The following is an 18,517-nucleotide window of genomic DNA, read 5'->3' as shown; positions in this document are numbered from 1 at the left end:
TCACTTGAGTTGATAACTCTGTTTTTAATATGACGAGGGAGTTAAGAAAACCAGATTTATGCATAAGTCATCTACTTAAGGAGTGGTAGATCTCTGAGACCATGGAATTCTTAGATCTGTATTTCTGTTAAGTGCTGTGGATGTTACACTCTCATTGACGAGGACTTTGTTGCTTTGTACTGATTCTGAATACTGTATTTGTTGGACTGACCAATGCTGTTTTTTTTTAAGCTCTCCTCTTCCTTTTATTGGTGATTTTGTTTTTCTGCCCAAAGACTTTGATGTGACAACAAATAATATGCTTAAAACTAAAGACTCTAGAATGATAAGAATGCTCTAAGAAATTTTCACAAACACTTAAAAAATAGCTGCTTTCTGTGAGAGAAACTAGTTTGGTAGCTGTGGCCTTCCTGCTAGCTGCTTTCAACAAAAGTCTTTTTCTTTAAATCATTACTGTGGTGCCTGGGTGTCTCAGTCAGTTGAGTGTCTGGCTCTTGATTTCGGCTCATGTCATGATCCCACAGTTTGTGAGATCGAGCCCCGCATGGGGCTCTGCGCTGACAGCACAGAGCCTGCTTCGGATTCTCTCTCCCTCTCTCTCTTTCTCTGCCCCTGGCCCCCACTCGTGTCTGCACTCTCTTGCTGTGTTATGCCCAGAATTCGTGATCCCCAAAGACCACTAGGGAGCCGAGTCCGATGCAAAAGCAAAGAGCCTTTATTCGAGCTAGCTCGAGCTCAGTCCCCTACCTGCACCGACGCAGCGGTGAGATACCAGGGAAAGAGAGCGAGTTTCAAAAGGACAAAGGTTTTATTGGGGCCTAGGGGCAGTTGGTGAGGTAATGGCTGTGGCCTCAGCCGATTGGCTGGGGAAAGATCCGAGTCCTGTTAGGCAGGTGAGGGGGGGTTACTCAAGGGGAGGAGGTGTGGTCAAGGTGAAGGACACAGAACAAGATGGAGTCGGCCGGCATAGGCCCGCCCTTTCAGCTGTGTCGCTGTCTCTCAAAATGAATAAGTAAATGTTAAAAAAAAAAAAAAAAACAAAACACTACTTACACTCCTAAATAAATTAAAACCTCTATATGTTTTAGGATGGTTTATTGATTTTTCCTCTTGCTAATAGGGGTCAAAGTTAGTTACAGGACAATACTTTTTTCCTTATGAACAGGGAAGAGTTTCAAATTTTGTTCCTGTAAGAAGTATTTTAAGTTTGTTTATTTACTTTGAGAGAGCAGAGAGGGTGTGCGCATGCATGAGTTGGGGAGGGGCAGAGGGAGAGGGAGAGAGAATCCCAAGCAGGCTCTGCCCTGTCAGCGTGGAGCCCAATACAAGGCTCAATGTCTGGAGGGGGTTTGATCTCACAAACTGAGGTCATGACCTGGGCTGAAATAATCGAGTCTAATGCTAAACCTGCTGAGGCCCCCAGGCGCCGCCCCTCTTCCTGTGAGAAGTATTAATGATAGCAGCCATTTTTGTGTTTTTTTTCAAAACAACAGCTAAATCTCAACCTTTGTCATATATCTGTTAGATGCTTTCATTTTTCAGTTCTGGATAGTGAGGGAAAATGGGTTTTGTTTGTTTTTGGTGGATTAATCTCCTACAATTGCCTAAATAAAGTTGCTTGCTTTATGTTAGAACTTAATCAGAACATTGAGGCTGCTTGTGACCTTTCAGTAACTACTATTTTTATTTGTTTGTTTGGTAGTGGACTTTACTGGGAAAAATTAGTGTAAAAAACATTCAAATGCATAAAATTTAAAGAAGACCATAAAATTATACCTTTTAGCTATAGTAGTCATAATAGCAATCACAAATAAGGTAAACCCTAAATTATTGCCTAAGCAAACGCTATTTTGTCAGGCTTCTATTGCAAAGCCCGAGGCAGGAAATACTGCAGTTATCAGAGGTGAGCCCCAATGACGAATTTGCATTTGAAGCTGAAGAAAGGAAAAAAAAAAAAACCAACATGACAGTAACTACTTTTTGCTTTTGGAAGCATAAGGAGTGGGGAAAATGTTGTTTTCCTTTTAGTCGTAGGGTAAAATAGGTGACATTGGCAGGTTAATAAGGTGTAGGGTGTAAATACTCTGTAATCGCAAACACATCATGTTGCACAAGTAATTCATTTAGGATAGGCAGTTTTCATTGAATTTTAAAATTCCACTTGCCTGAAAAACGGAATCCTGAAGTCTTTGTAGAAAGCCTAACAGAACAGTGCGTATTTAAAGATTGGTCATGTGGGCTATGTAGCCTAAAAAGATATAATTTATGAATCGTTGAGACCCTTTATGCAAAAAGATAGGTTTGTTTTGTGTGGCCACAGGTAATTTTGCGTAAAGTTTATTGTTTTGCATGGTGAAAAATAACGAAGATAAACTACTACAACTGTGGTAACCAGAGGCCTGATGTAGCATTTGTTTTAATTATGAAACCATTAAAAAAAGTAAATTGTTACACATAAGCCCAGCATGCAAAACAGATAAAATATAGCTGCTTCTGGTTGAGATTGGGATGGCTGGCTGGAGCCCTGTTCTTTGGTACACCTGTTCTCTCCTACCCAAAATACCCAGTCAGAGCATCACGGGCGCAGCAAAAAAGCGTGCACAGGCATTTGATGCAGACAACCCCATACTTACTAGCGGCGTGACAGTGGGCACAGTTGCTTCATTTATCAGAGCCACAGTTTTCCTCATCTATAAATGGGGGTGATAACTACCTCATAGGTTTGTTGCAGAGCACTAGTTCTGGCCAAAAAAGGGCCTCGTTATCCTCTTACCCTCCGTAAAGTCTAAATCTGAATCCTTATTATCTTGTTGGAATCTTTTAAAAATGTGCATGTTTCAAATGCTGCACACTCCCGAGAATATGTGCTTTCAAACAGACTCGAGATGATGTCAGTCCCCATCATACCTTGACTGATTTATAAGCTCTCCCGAAATGGAACCGACAAGAATTGAACAAGATTGAGTGGCACTCATGTTTCCGCCTCCAAAATTACTTTCATCTTTATCTTGTTTAGCATAGGGGTAAGCTGCTAAAAAGAAAAGTATGTCTGCTTTTACCTAGGTATTTAAGTCAAGTGTTAGAACTAATGTGTATATTTTATAGTTAAATTTTAGAATTTATGGAGAGGAAGGCAATTAATGAGGCTTTACTTTTGCCAGTGTAAAGAATGCTTATCATCTTGGAAGGCAAAATTCTTAATGGAAGACATAGTTCATACTTTTGTTAATAATGTGTAACGGGCTTGCTTACTAATCTTGTGCAAAACTTTATGTGACTTATGTAGTTTATATAAGACAGTTTGTATATGTATGCATATATACTATCTGAGAAAGGCCTTAGACATTGCTTTACATATCTTATCTCCAGGCTTTACGTTTATGGCTCAGAAACCAAAGAAACTGGGACATAAAGGTTTCGAGGAATAAAATGAGTATTATTAGTAAAGCTCACATAAGCATTTGAGTAGTTTCTAGCATCACTAAAGTTTCTATCCGGTATATCAGGTAATAGAATGTTGGAACCCAGTTTATGAAGGAGGTAAAACACGGCTTCAACTCTGGTTGAAATAGGGAGAGTAAAGGCCTTCCGACTTGCCACACCCCAATGATCTTCTCACCATAACTTAATGCTCTGTTTGAACATCAAGAATGATAAAATCGATCAGCTTTACATTAGTAGGAATGCTGTACAATCTATATAATCTACAAAGTTCTTAATAAAGTTTCCATTTTTTGTGTGCCTAAAGCATAAAGACTTTTTTTTTGAGAGAGAGCGCGTGCAAGCGGGGGAGGAGCAGGGGGGGGAGAGAGAGAGAGAGAGAGAGAGAGAGAGAGAGAGAGAGAGAGAGAGAACTAACAGGTTCCACGCCCAGCACAGAGCCCAAAGCGCGGGGCTGGATCTCATGACCCTGAGATCATGACCTGAGCTGAAATCAAGAGTTGGATGCTAAACTGATTGAGCCACCCAGGCGACCCCATAAACCATCAAGACTTTTTGGACTTGAGAAAAAGAAAGGGTTAATCTCAGAAGTAATGGTTTGTTTGTTTGTTTTTAATTCCAGATTGCCTCTTCTGTATTCCTTCTTTCTAAATGCTTTCTTCTTGCTTCTACATTACAACATTGCATTCCCATTTCCGCTGTCAGGATGCCCGTCCCGGTGGCGTGCTTTCAAGCTGGCAGAGACTCCACTGTGCTTCGTGGTGGTTATGTTTTAACAAAGTGGCAGATGTACTTTTCTCATTGTTTTAAATAATTCTGAAACAGGAGGAAGTCTGTGCGTCCCGTCGATTAGGGATACAATTCGAATTCCTGTGTGTGAACGTGCCAACTCTTGGGTGAGAGGAGAGAGCTCAGGCCCCAGCCAGCCAGCACTCTGTCCTTCCTGGGTCTCCACCTGTCCAGCTTGTGCTTTAAATCTGTCGTGTTCTGAGCGCAGCAGAAGGGTCATGGAGAACCCGAGGTCTTTTCTGATTCAGTCGTGTTTACTCTTTTTCTGAGTTTCCGATTCAGGAGCTCCATCCCCTCGTCCCCTTCCCTGGTTGTCGAATCACCGGTACCATCACTTTCTTTAGTATGCACTGTCTTCATGTGAACTTAAAATCTACATTCAAAAATGGTAACCTGTTGCATATTTGAAGAGTGTGGGGAATAAATATATTTGGAGAAAACCTAGTCTCTGTTGTTTTCACAGTAACTTCCAAGTTTATTCCATATCATCTACATATTTCATAATTATAAATGTTTTTCATCTCCATATCAGGCAGCTTTATGTGCTGAAGATAGCCAGAGAGAAGGCAAAGAACAATTTTCTTATCCAGAATGATAGAGGAGGAGCCAGGTTACAGATGCCAGGTTAATAAATAACAAGGCCCAGTTGTGACAGTGACACTTGGAGCCTCCTCTTTATTGTGGTCTTTGCTTGTTGCTTGCTTGATTCCTTTTGCTCTTGGCCTCTTAGAACTTGTGAATGGCTGTTTCTGAAAATGCATCTACCCCCTCCCCTAATGGGCAGAAATGGACTTCGTTTTCTAATGAGAGGTGGAAAATCTGTTGGTCAAGAAGCGTGCCTTTTCAGAGAAGACTTGGGGAAACTGATTTTGAAGCGAGAGACATTGCTTTCCTTCCTCCAAAGAATCTCCTCCTAATAGAAACCTATTACGACCAGGATTGGATATCACAACACTCTTTCCATAAAAGCATTTATCACACGGACAGCCAAGAATTTCTCTAGTCTTCCATGGTCTAGCTCTACCCACCTGCCTCTGCGGGACCAGAGGAGTGGGAAGGGGGATGTCCCTTCCCCCTTAGGTGTCCCCCTCCCGCCCTGTTTCTTGGACCACGTGAGTACTGATTGGCACTAGGGGCGAAGCCACAGTGTGGTAGTTTTCCTTGATGAACTTACCGAAGTTGAGGGTGCTGACCTTTTAGGCTCAGCCTGCATTTGGACTCAACTACCTACGGTCATGGATCTGGTGAATAAAACTGGCATACCGGTTTGTACATGTACCACGAGAAATCGCACATGGACGGGCATACTCAGCCCAGCACGGTTGCTGACTGAATTTGCTCTGTAGAAGCCCACTTTATGGTCTGATGAGAAAGAGGAGTTTGTTCTAGACTGCATCAATGCCATGTTCCGGTACTGTGCTCTGCACTGAAGATAATGCTTGTGAACAAAGCCGAAAGCATAGTTCTTCCTGTAGCCACACCCACGGGGAATCAGAAGGAGGGTACTTAAGTGAATTGAATGATGGAACTAAGACCGGCTGATGTTCCGCTTCCCCTGAGAAGTGCTTGGCTGGGCAGTACTTTTCCTAACGTCTTGATTTCTTTCCCTCACGTCTCTTTCACAACATTTATTGGTAGCTTCGTTCTTTACATTAAGTACAAACACTGGCCTGCTTCCCACTCAAACTCCCTCCTGGAGCCATGCATGCGACATGTAAGTGCCCGCAGGTGGGTGTCCAATCCCTGCCCACACATTTAGAAAATGAATTGGTACAAAGGAGATGGGTGCAAACACGCTCCCTCTGTTTGTAGTTTCTTTTCCCAGTTGAGGGCATGTTTAGTGATCACACTGACTGGTTCTGTTCTGAGATGACGTCCACTCAAAGCCGGAGGACCCTCCTGCTGAGTTGGTGTTAAGCTGCCACCGAAGTCAGCCAATGCCAGCCAGCTTAGTTAGCCCTGCTTCTACCTTGGGCTGACATTTTTACTATCGTGAGGTTTTCTATTTAGGAAAATTATTACCTGCTCATCTTGGATTTTGCTGTGATATTTTTCCTTCCTTCCTTCCTTCCTTCCTTCCTTCCTTCCTTCCTTCCTTCCTTCCTTCCTTCCTTCCTTCCTTCCTTCCTCCCTCCCTCCCTCCCTCCCTCCCTCCCTCCCTTCCTTCCTTCCGTTTATTTACTTGAGAGAGCCAGAGAAGCAAGTGGGGGAAGGGCAGAGAGAGGGAGAGAGAGAATTCCAAGCAGGCTCTGCACTGTCAGCGCACAGCCTGATGTGGGGCTCGAACTCATGAAACCGTGAGATTGTGCTCTGTGCTGAAACCAAGAGTCAGACACTTAACCGACTGGGCCACCCAGGCACCCTTTGCTGTGATATTTTCCATCAAAGACCTCAATAATACTTTACCTTTGTCCGCTTTAGGTTCCCTTGCTAGCATTCAAAATTACAAGAGGAATTTCCCAAGAGTAGCAACTGTGTTCTTCGATAGCTATGGTCTTACTGTAATTTTTTTTTAAATTTTTTATGTTTGTTTTTGAGAGAGAGACAGAGACAGAGTGAAAGTGTGGGAGGGGCAGAGAGAGAGGGAGACACAGTCCAAAGCAGTCTCCAGGCTCTGAGCTGGCAGCACAGAGCCAGACACGGGGCTCGAACCCATGAACCGGCAGATCATGACCTGAGCCCAAGTCGGGTGCTTGACCGACTGAGCCACCCAGGCACCCCAATTGTGATGTTCTTAAATTCTCATCTGTTCTTGTGCTTATTACTCCATACACTTCTACAACTTTGCTCAGGAAACAGCCTGTGTAATCACCACACCCCTGCACAGGACAGAAAATGAGAAGTTAACCTTTGCTGTAGAGCGAGTGCATGGAGGAGGAACAGAAACAGAGGGAGAAAGAATCCAAGCAGGCTTCAGGCTGGCAGCCAAGAACCCGAGGTGGGGCTCAATCCCAGGAGCCCTGATAGGACCTGAGCTGAGATCAAGAGTTGGACACTTAACCCACTGCACCACTTAGGTGCCCCTGGATTATACTTCTATGTATCTCTTGAATCTGTTTGCGGGTCTTCACCTCTTCTATCAATGTCCTACTGAGATTAAAAAAAAAAAACAGGTTAAGAATGTGTAAGATGAATTATTTTGTTCTTCCAGTACCCAAAGCCTTGATAAACTGTATAAGCCGAGAGCTGTAATTTTAGGGCCTCTGAAGTTCAGTCTTCTTATGGTTCCAAACTAGAAATGTATAGTCACAACACCGATGAAGATGGAGAAACACAAATACAATTTGCAGGAAAATTACTGTCCACCTGCTTCTGCATTGTTTCTGCCCTTAGCCGATTTTGGTGACTGCCAGTTCATGTGTGCTCTACGAGTGCTATGTGTGTATTTTAATTGTTGGAAAATCTAGAGAAAAACTAGGGTGATGGGATAGGGTTAAAGGCTAAAATGCTCAGACAGCCAAGGTGGTTGCCTAGGAGAATTAGAAGGGACCACAGGGATTGTGCTGTTTTTATTTTCAACACTTGCTCATATTTTTCATTGCTATTACCCTGAACATCAAAAACCAAATCCGTCAGCACAGGACAGTAGAACGGTCCAGTTGATTTTCAAATACCATGGACTGAAGGTGTTTGGGCCGGGCTTGTACTGTGCTTGGTACTAAGGAATGGGGCTGTTGAACAAGATAAGTTCCCTTTCCTTTTAAAGTTTATTTGCTAGACTGGAGTCATCCAGACACTGGGATTCCAGCCATCCTTGTTTGGCATTAAGTCTCCATCTTAACAGAAAATGATCCTTGGGGGCGGGATCTCAGTTCCTCCTCTCAGTTCCCCGAGAACAGGGTTTTAAGAAGACCCAACGATGTTACTTGGGTTGGTTTCGCCTCAACTGTAGTCTCCTTCCCTGCCTCCAGCCACAACAAGCCTAGACCTAAGAATGCTTTCTTCAGTGTACTGGGTCGGTTATGGGGTGGGGCAGAGGGCTGTGCTTAAGTGCCCAAGGAAGACTTGTTGGAGATGTCAAGGCCAGGGGGCAGCATCGGCAAGGAAGCCTCAACTGCTGGGGACCCAGAGCTTTTGATTCCCTAATTTCTCCTTGAATTTGGCTTTTAGAAAAATATGCAAAACAACATAAAAGTGGGAGAGATCGATGGAAAAACAAATCTCTTACGGGAGGCTGGCTCCAATTCATCGATACCTGCTGTCGGGAGCCACTGAGGTCCTTCCCGGGGGAGGGGAAGAGCGACCCCGGCCACTGCTAGCGCCTGCGCACTGGCGACGACCTGCGGGCGGAAGCACCGGGATCTAGACACTTTCGCACTCCGTGAGAACGGCCCGATTAAATATTTCTGTATTCTGTTGTTGCTGAACCTATGCCGCGGTGAAAACCCCCGAATCCCCGAGTGTTGGGATTGTTTGTTAGCTGTCTCCCCGCTCCGCAGGCACCGCCCAAGACAGCCCCCAGTGAGCGTTGCGAAAGCTCGGGGTCCTGGGTTTCTATGACAACACGCAGGCGTTCCGGGAAAGGGCGAAGCGACCAGATGTCTGGCGGGAAACACAATTCACAGGTACTGGCTCCAAGTGCGTGTTTCCCATCACGTCCATTGCCGCCTGGGCGCGCCCCCTGCCCCGCCCGGAGTCCGCGGAGGCGGCGTGCTCAAGGACGCTGCGTGTCGGGAGGCCGGGGGCCGGAGCTCCCCACCTGGACCGAGGGGCGCCCTTCGGGTGGGGCCCGCGGTAGGTGGGTGGGCCGAGCGTGCCCTACCCGGCCTGGACCCAGACCCTGACCCACCCGTAGGCTTCAGTCGCGTCAGGTGATGTGAGAGAACCCAGAAATCTCCCCAAAGAAGGAAAACCCACGCCAGATGTATTATAAACTCTGATCTTAAGACTCAAAACTCTGATCTTTGCATATTTTTCTAAAATCCATATTTTTGCATATTTTTCTTAAGCACTTAATGGGACTTCCCCCCCCCCCCCTCTTTTTTTTTGTCTGCAGGACAGTGTGGCAAACCTGCCAAATCCCAGGACGCTGAGGATTTGTTTCTAAGTTAGCTTTTTGGAGGGACGTTCCAAATTACTAAAGAAAGTGGTAGGAGGCATTGTTGATTATGTCTCTTCCAAAAACGCCCTCCACATTGCTAACCTCCGTGTCAACGGCAGAGGGCAAAAAATTAAAAGTCTCTGCATCCAAGGAAGAGACAGGTAAAGTTCTTCATGGATCCCGCAGACATCAGTGATCATGGCCGTAATCGGAACTCACAATCCACAATCCATTCACCTTTTTCCAGAATCTGAGATATCAGGCTACCTTAATTAGTTGCATTTTCCAATACACTCGTTTCAATAAAAAAAAAAAAAAAACATTCCTTTTATAGTATTTTTGAGTTAGAGTCCTGCCTCACTACTCCACCTAAAGACTAATTTTTGTTTTCAGATGTTGAGTTTTTTGTTTGTTTTATTTATTTATTTTGAGAGAGACAGCACAAGTGGGGAAGGGAGAGAAAGTATCCCAAGCAGGCTCTGCGCCGCCTGCACAGAGCCTGATGCAGGGCTAAAACCCAGTAAACTGGGAGATCATGACCTAAGCAGAAACCAAGAATCCCACGCTTAACTGACTATGCCACCCAGGTGCCCCAAATGATGATGAGCTTTATATTGTGTTATTATTTAAAATTTTTTATATTTATTTTTTAGAGAGAGTGAGTGAACAAGCACAAGGGGGGAGGGGCAGAGAGAGAGGGGGGGATCTAAGGATCCATAGCAGGCTGTGTGCAGCGATGCCCAATGAGGGGCTCGAACTCGCTGTGAGATGATGCCCTGAGCCCAAGTCTGACGTTTAACCAACTGAGCTGCCCAGGCTCCCAGTTTTATATTGTTTTAAATTCACCCATTTTAGGTACCAATAGTTGCATGAAACTATTTTTTTTTGGTACCTGGTCTCTGACTTTAAGGAACCAGTTTGTATCGGGTTTTAGTAATTATTCTAAAGACGAGAATTCCTTATTTATGAATTTTCATTCATATACAGATAATGCAGATCTGTTCTAGAATAATAATCAGCTAGACTCATTCCTACTCCCATGCTAAACTCCCTCCAACACTTTGATCTTGTTTTTAGGGAAGATTTCGCTAAAGCCCTACCCAGCATTTTTTTTTTTTTCCTGTTGTGATATTCTAACTCCTTTTCAAACATTCAAGAGATAAAGAGATTTGGTCATGTGAACTTGAGAAGTTTTGTTGGTGAACCAGGAAGGTGTGACCTTGTAGAAATTAACAGAAGGCATACTTTGTAAGGGATGCAGATCTGTTAAGAGTGACAGCCCAACCCTCCTTGACCGACTTCATAGGAAGCCTTTTCCTATTTATCCCCCCCCCCCCCCCATTCCCCATCTTCACAATCCCTCTGCCCTAGTCAGGCTGAATGGAACATTCGTACTGTTCCTGCTCAGCCGATTTTCTCAGATGATTCCACTCTTCATTGCCAACAGTCCTAATCCTGCTTTTCCTCTTAAACCCGATTCTGATCCCTTCCACTCTACAAATGCCCCAATTTAATGTCGATTATTCTCACCTTTGACTTTACACAGAAATAATTACTCAATAATTTGACAGTTTTGAGGAGAGATCTGTCATTCTCACATCAAAGGGGAAATAGACATTTCCATCATTTTAAGACTATCCCGTTTCATTGAGCAAGTGAAGTGAGTTTAATTTTCAATTTGGAATTTGGAATAATTGTGCATCAGTTTTTGAAGTTGTGTGTGGTGTAAAAGTGAGGGGGGCAGGCAATTTTTTTTTTTCCCTTGACAAGATGATGTTCAGTGTTTAAAATAGCGTTATGTTTCTGGCAGCTAGAAGCAGTGTTTTCTCTGTTGGAAATATACAGATGGTATTGAGGCAGCGTGGGAACCTCCGAACTAAATCTACAAAAAACTACAGCAGGTTTTTCTTTCCCATTACTTTCTTAGGACTGCCTGAACTAAAGGAGAAAAAAACTATGGTGGATCGTTCAAAACCCCTTCCTTCATCCCTTCAGAATGAGTTCATCCCTGAAGAAGTTCTTCTTTCTCTGGCCTCCGCAGCCAATGCTGGTCCTTGTCCTGAAAACTTACTGCCTCCTAAGAAGACTAAAACCCCAAAGGTGAACATACACATACATCGAGTACTTGGGAACACACGTCTTCTTGGTATCCAGCTCATTAAGTATTTATTGAGCGTGTTATTGTTAAAAACCAAAATGCAGCTGAGTCAATTTGAAGACCTAATTGGCTTTCTTCAGCAATTCATGAATCAGGCAGCATCCCATATGGGAAGTGGAAAGGAGTTCTGAGGAACTGTACAAAATAGAGGGCTTTTACTGGTAGAAGGGGTCAGGGACAAGGAAGTCATTAACAAAAGAAAGGATTATTTCAGGCAAGGTCATCTTCCCCTTGGGGGAAGGGTGGGAGCCTGTCAGGCTGATTACCTCACTCGTGCTGATCAGGAACTTCCAGCTGATGGGCTTAAAACGCCCCTTTGGGAGATGCCAGAACTGTGGTTAGGTAAGATGTTACGGAAATGTTGGTTTGCTGATGTGGGGCTTAGCACATCTTACTCCATTTTGGGCCTGTTGTTTCTTTTTTTAACACTATGTATTCTTGATTGTCTTTCAAAATACTTTAAAATTAATTTCCTAGTTTGAAAACTAAAATCGTTTGTACCAGTGTTGCCAAGGAAATGCTTTTTTAAACGTGATTTACCTAAGCGAGCATTACTACTCTTAGTCTTGATATTTTCCTTTCACTTTGGAATTGTCCTAGTTTCACTTTTCCTCCACAGTATTGAATGAGAATTCTTTTTCTCCTCAGACTATCCAACCGCCCTTAACGTAAACCTTGGAAAGGATTAAGGATTGATTTCATTTGACTACAGCGCCCTCTGCTGTGTATTCATATATTTGGTTTTTTTATCCCCAGGGCACTCTTCCGCGTCCGATTGACCAAGTCTGGCATCACCCTGTTCGAAGAACTAAGTTCAAGTACCTGATTGACCATCCTGTTTCCCTAACGGGTGCTGGAAGGTAAAGAGGCAGATGCAGATGAATTGAGTCATTTTCTCATTTTATCTCATTTCTTTGGGAGCATCACAGTTGGAAAAATCATAGAATCAAAGATTTTAAGTTTAAAGCCTGCAGTATATTTGATGAAGCAGAATACAATCTGAAGAAGGTACAGGACCATCCTTCTGTGTGTCTGGTTATTATCTCTACCTACTTTTGGTTTGTTTAGATTTGCTTTTGCATGCCTTTCTGTACTTGTCCTCACTCTTCTGTCCCTTGTCGTCCCCTAGTAAAAGAGACCAGATCTGATAGAGTGCCTTTAATGCCTCTTCGCCTGTTCATTTAAGAAGAGTGAGGTAGCATAGCTTCATGAAAACCTTGAAAAGCAAGTGCTTACTCCCTGGTTTTCCTCAAAGTGAAAGCTTAACTTTTACACTGTTTCAGATCAAATCAGCAAGCACTATTTGTTGTTTTTATACCATTCCTAAAAATATTCTAAATGTCACCATTTTCCCTGGGAGGATTGCGACCTGCTCATTTCCTCTGCCTGGTCCATTTATCAGTTGTATGCCCCTCATGAGACCGCTTCATCTGAAAGAAATGTTGCATAGGTTATTTAGTCTGAGTTCCATTTGCTCATTTGTAGAAAGAGAATAATGGACTTACTCCATTTTGTGTGCCTCCCAGGGATATTGTAAAAGAAGGTATTATAAAGGGGATAATGGACAATGCTGTCTAGCTAGCTAGCTAGCTATCAAGCTCTACACCCAACATGGGGCTTGAACTCACGACCCTGAGGTCAGGAGTTGCATGCTCCACCAACTGAACCAGCCAGCTGCTGGTAAATATAAGCTGTTATTACCCAGCTATGTCTCAGTGCTAGAAAAAGTGGCAGGAACTTGGGCTATTAACTTTTATGTCCTGGGGCTTTAGTGTCAAAATATCTGTACTTTATACCTTCAGATCATGGTTGTAATTATTAGTAGTAATAATTGGTAGTTACGAGATGTTTGAAGTACTTTGAAAAAAATAATAAGCTATATCTGAATGTGGCAATAACCCAACATTAAAGTTCTAATGTCAAATGGCTTCTGACTTGGAAGTTTTAAACCATGAAGATCTTCACTGGGGTAAAAAGGATAATGGCCTTCCCCCAGATGTTCTCACTGTAGCTCAGGACCTGAGTACATACCTTACATAGCAAAAGAAACTCTGCAGATGTGATTGAGGTTAAGGACTTTGCGATGGAGAGATTACCTGGATTCTTGGGATGGCCCAACCTAATTGCCTCAGTCTTCAGAGTGGAGAAAGAAGGAAGTTGAGTGGTTGGAGAGATGAGGTGGAAGGAGGACAGATTCAAAGTGCGAGAGGGAAGGGATTCAGCCTACGATTGCTGGCTTTGCAGATGGAGGAGGGGAGGATACAAGCTAAGAATTGCTGTCGGCCTCTAGAAGCTGGGTATGGCCCTCAGCTGCCAACTTTCTAGGAAGCAGGGACCTCGGTCCTAGTACTGGAAGAAATTTGAGTTACCTCCAGTGGACGTGGAAATGGGTCTTCCCCTAGAGCATCCAGAAAGGAGTGCAGCCCTGCAGGCACCTTGATTTTACCCCGTGAGACCCATGTTGCACTTCTGACCCACAGACTGTAAGATAATAAACCTGTGTTGTTCAAGCCGCTAAGTTTGTGGTGATTCATTACGGCACCAGTAGAAACCTAGTACATGTATGCATGTATGACATGAGAAAGCTTGTACATGTATACGTGTATGACATGAGAAAGCTTGTCTAGCAACCTTAAATATTTAGAGCACAGCAGTAAAATAGAAAACAACCCAGCAAATAGCCTCTGAGTAATATTTTTCAACAGCTTTATCAGTCAGAGTTCAGGGCAGAAAATAAAACCTATTTTAGGCAGCAAATCAACTATTTACAAAATGGTTGGAAGGGCTAAAGGAGCAGGTGTGAAGCACTACTTTTGGGAATAAGGCTCAGAACAGAATGGAATTCACCCTTGGTGCAGGCTACTTACCTCCAAGGCTGTGAGAAGAGGGCCCCTTGGGGCCCCTGTCAGTTAAGCATCTGATTCTTGATTTTAGTTTCGGTCATGATCCCAGGGTGGTGGAATCGAGCCCTACATCAGGCTCAATGTGAGTGTGGAGACTGCTTGAGATTCTCTCCCTCTCTCTGCCCCTCTCACCTACTCATGCATGCTCTCTCTCAAATTAAAAAAAAAAAAAAAGTGTATGCCCCCTTGAACAGACATTTGTCCAAAGAAGATAAAACTAGCCAATATGCACATGAAAAGATGCTCAACATCATTAGTCATAAGGAAATGCAAATCAAACCACGAAGAGATGCTATTTCACACCTGCTAGGATGACCATAGTCCAAAAGCAGACGATAACGGGCATTTATGAGGATGCAGAGACGTTGAAAGTGTCAGCCATTGCTGGTGGGAATGTAAAATGGAGCAGCCTCTTTGGAAAACAGTTTGGCAGTTCCTCAAAAATGTAAACATAGGCCCCTCATATGACCCAGCAATTCCACTCCTAGCTGTGTACCCAAGAGAATTGACAAGATATGTCTGCACAAAAACTTGCATGAGTGTTCATGGCAGTATTATTCGTGCAGCCAAAACGTGGAAACAAACCAACTGTCCATCAATTGCTGAAAAAATAAACAAAATGTCATCTACCATAGAATATTATTCAGCCATAAAAAGGAATGTAGTACTGATAAGAGCTACAACATTGACGAACCTTGAAAACATGCTACATGAAGGAAGCCAGTCATAAAAGGGCACACGTGTGTTTCTGTTTCTATGAAATGTCCAGGATAGGCAAATCCATAGAGAGAAAATTAGATAACTAGTTGCTGGGGGTGAGGCTGGGGAGGAGAGTGGGGAATTACTGCTAGTGGGTAAGGATTTTTTTGGGAGATGATAAAAATAGTCTAGAACTAGATTCTGGTGGTCGTTATGCAACTTAAGGAATATATTAAAACTTGTAAATTGTGAATATAGGAAAAACTTGTGACTAAACTAAAAACTTGTAAATTGTACTCTTTAAAAAGGTGAATTTTTTGGTATGTGAATGATACTGCAATAATAAACAAAAAAAGTCCCCTTAACTGTGATCCAAGAATCAGGAAGCTGAAATCATAAAGCTGTTACTGCTGTCACTGTACTGCCCCTCTGGATCTGGGTAGCTGGAGAGTGGATTCTGGCATGTTGCTTCAGAAAACCACTTTTCCATGGTGTTGCTGGCAAAATCCACTGAAAGCATGACAAGAAAATGGCTTCTCTCTCACTTCTACCTCTAAAATCTTGCAAAAGTGCATCTACTGTGGAACTTATTTATTTTTAAATATGGAATGCTTCACGAATTTGCATGGCATCATTGCACAGGGGTCATGCTAATCTTCTCTGTATTGTCCCAATTTTAGTATATGTGCTGCCGAAGTGAGCACTACTTATGGAGCTTAATTCATGCCCAGAACCCTGGCTGCAGGGGTGTCTGGGAAAGTGCTTTCCAACCCTTCCAATCCAAAGAGGGTATCCTCCCCGCCACCCCCCCCCCGACCCCCAACATCAGTGCCTGCCATATTCCGGTACTGACCTAAGTTTCAGAAACATAACCAGACTTCTAGCTTAAGAAGTCATTACCTGAATCGTCAAGAAAAGATTATATTGTGTTACACATATTCTGTTCAAGAAAGCCACAGAGTTTTAAATACATTTTAGAAAGACTTAATGTTTTTCAAAAAGCATACCGCAGGGATTTGGAAAATCACTATCTCTGAAATACCTCATTCCCTGACAACTTCAGATAAAAAACATGCTTATTTATGAACATAACTCAACCAGTGATGATTTGAAGAAAACATTTGAAGGATGAATTTAGTTTGATAATCTGGGGGACCCAGTTTTTATATTGTGGCTCAGAATCAAAGTTGTTTTTGTTTTTTGCTTTTTTTCTAAATAAAAATAGGTTTTCCAGAAGAGTGGAAGCAGGTGATTTTCCACAAGAGATTTATGAGAAATAAAACATATCTCTATTTTTTAATGAAAAGTTATATTCCAACAAATAGACCAAATGTTTCCTCTAAAAATAAAGATAACCAATAATTTAATAGAAATATAAAGCCTCCTAAAATTACTCTTAGAAAATTTGAATGACATTTACCAAACCAATATTTCCCTTCAAAAGATGTATATGCGTATATATATGAACCATTCATTGTTTTTAGCTAACAAAGTTGTATTGGCCAATCTCTGGCAGTTACTGGTGTAATAATGACTAATGTCCCATCATCCTGAGAGCGTCTTTCTGAAAAAACAACTTTATTGAGATATCTTTGGCACAAAAATTGTGTATATTTAAGGTGTACAATTTGATGTTTTAATAAATGTATACATTGTGAAAAGATCACCATCAAGCTAAATAACTTATCTGTCACCTCTATATAGTTAGCATTTATGTGTGTGTGTGGTAAGAAGATTAAATTTAAGATATATTAGCACATTTCAAATGCACAATAGAGTATTGCTAATTAACATCACCATGCTGTACATTAGATCTCCAGAACTCATTCATCTTGCATAACTGAAACTTTGTACTTTTTGACCAACATCTCCTCATTTCTCCCCCTCCCTTTATACCCTCATTTGACATATGAATGAAATCATACAGTATTTGTTTTTGTCTGGCTTATTTCACTTGGCATAATGTTCTCCAGCTTCACCCATGCTATCACAAATGGCAGGATTTCCTTTTTATTTTTATTTTTATTTATTTAAATGTTTTATTTATTTAAATGTTTTATTTATTTTTGAAAGAGAGAGAGAGAGAGAGAGAGAGAGAGAGAGAGAGAGAGAGAGAACAAGTGGGGGAGGGGCAGAGAGAGAGGGAGACACAGAATCCGAAGAAGGCTCTAGGCTCTGAGCTGTCATGTCAGCACAGGATTTCCTTTTTAAAGGCTGAATAACATTTCAGTGTGTGTGTGTGTGTGTGTGTGTGTGTGTGTGTGTGTGTGTGTGTACATTTCTTCATTCATTTGCTAATGGACATTCAAGTTGTTTCCATATGTAGGCTATTGTGAATAATGCAGCAGTGAACATGGAAGTGTAGATATCTTGTCAAGAACCAGGTTATTTTCCTTTGGATATAAAGCCAGAAGTGGGGTTGGTAGATCATATGGTAGTTCTATTGTTTATTTTTTAAAGGAAGCTCCATACTATTTTTCATAATGGCTATACCAATTATAATTGGAGGGACAGAGACATGTGAAAATCACGTGCAGTAAGTGACATGATTATAACTGTGCTATAGGACGATGAATCTGGAAGAAGTGTGTAGAATATACTAGAGAGACCTGAGAATCCACATTAAAAAGTATGGACAGCTTGGACTAGTGATTTGGCATTGGCAAGAGACAATAGGATCAAATACTAGAGTGATAAGGAGGGTGACTGTAAAATTAATGAGTGTTAGTGATATATGGAAATTAGGGCAATGGATGGGAAGGAATCAACTATATATGCTGAGATTTTGATGAATGGAGTGGTGGTACTTCCTGACAGAATTAGTGAGGATAGGAGGGTGAAAAGTTAGAATGGAGCGAGAATTATCCGGTGGTATATATAGAGAGAGGTAACAAATGTGATAAGGTGAGATTTGATGGCATTGCTTAGAGAGAAAGCATAGGGAAAGAAGACAGAGGGATGAGGTCAGAATGTTGCAGAACATTTCCCTTTAGTAGGCGGGAGGTCATAGAGAAGTCCAAGAAGGAGTAGTTACGGCAAAAGAACAAGGAGAATCCAATAGCACAGAGGATAGAGGAAAGGAGAGTGTTTTTAAAAAGAGAGATGATCAACCCTGGGAAATATTACAGGGAAACAGTGGCAGGGAAGAACTGATGACTTAGCAGTGGAAAGTCATCAGCTTTTTAGAGTGGTTTCAAAGAGATGGAGATGGAAACCAAGATTGCAAGGAAATTTCAAGGAATCTGATGTTTAACAGAGTGAGAGATCCATTGATCCATAAATAGGTCGTGATAAGATGACAGCAGTGCATGGTCAAGGGAAGATTTTTAGAAGGGGAAGAGACTTGAGTTATAGACCAAAGTTATATTCCAAGAGAAGGGGAGACGCACAGAAAGCAGACTGATGGAATGAGATCCCAAAGGATGTGGCGAAGGATGAAATCAAGGACATCAACGGAGGAAATAACCCTGGGGAAGAGAATGTATC

At 42.3% G+C, this 18,517-nt stretch overlaps 1 protein-coding gene and 1 non-coding gene across 2 annotated transcripts in view; one reads left to right on the top strand and one right to left on the bottom strand.

Annotated features, from left to right (window-relative positions):
* The first annotated feature begins 7,360 nt into the window (after positions 1-7,360).
* Positions 7,361-18,517, top strand: part of AXDND1 (axonemal dynein light chain domain containing 1) — an 86,697-nt gene continuing 75,540 nt past the window's right edge. The window contains exons 1-4 of the mRNA XM_086694608.1: positions 7,361-8,795; positions 9,227-9,432; positions 11,199-11,371; positions 12,186-12,289. Of these exons, the coding sequence (XP_086550734.1) occupies positions 9,339-9,432; positions 11,199-11,371; positions 12,186-12,289 (371 nt within the window). The 5' untranslated portion in view covers positions 7,361-8,795; positions 9,227-9,338. The remainder of the gene's footprint in view (positions 8,796-9,226; positions 9,433-11,198; positions 11,372-12,185; positions 12,290-18,517) is intronic.
* On the bottom strand, positions 15,629-15,735 carry LOC112857965 (U6 spliceosomal RNA). Its single transcript, XR_003223368.1, has one exon. It is a non-coding gene; the product is annotated as a U6 spliceosomal RNA (small nuclear RNA).

This window comes from Puma concolor, chromosome E4 (assembly GCF_028749965.1).
Source record: "Puma concolor isolate L17-30 chromosome E4, mPumCon1.1.hap2, whole genome shotgun sequence".
Lineage (NCBI taxonomy): Eukaryota > Metazoa > Chordata > Mammalia > Carnivora > Felidae > Puma > Puma concolor.
This window is presented reverse-complemented; position numbering and strand designations above follow the sequence as displayed.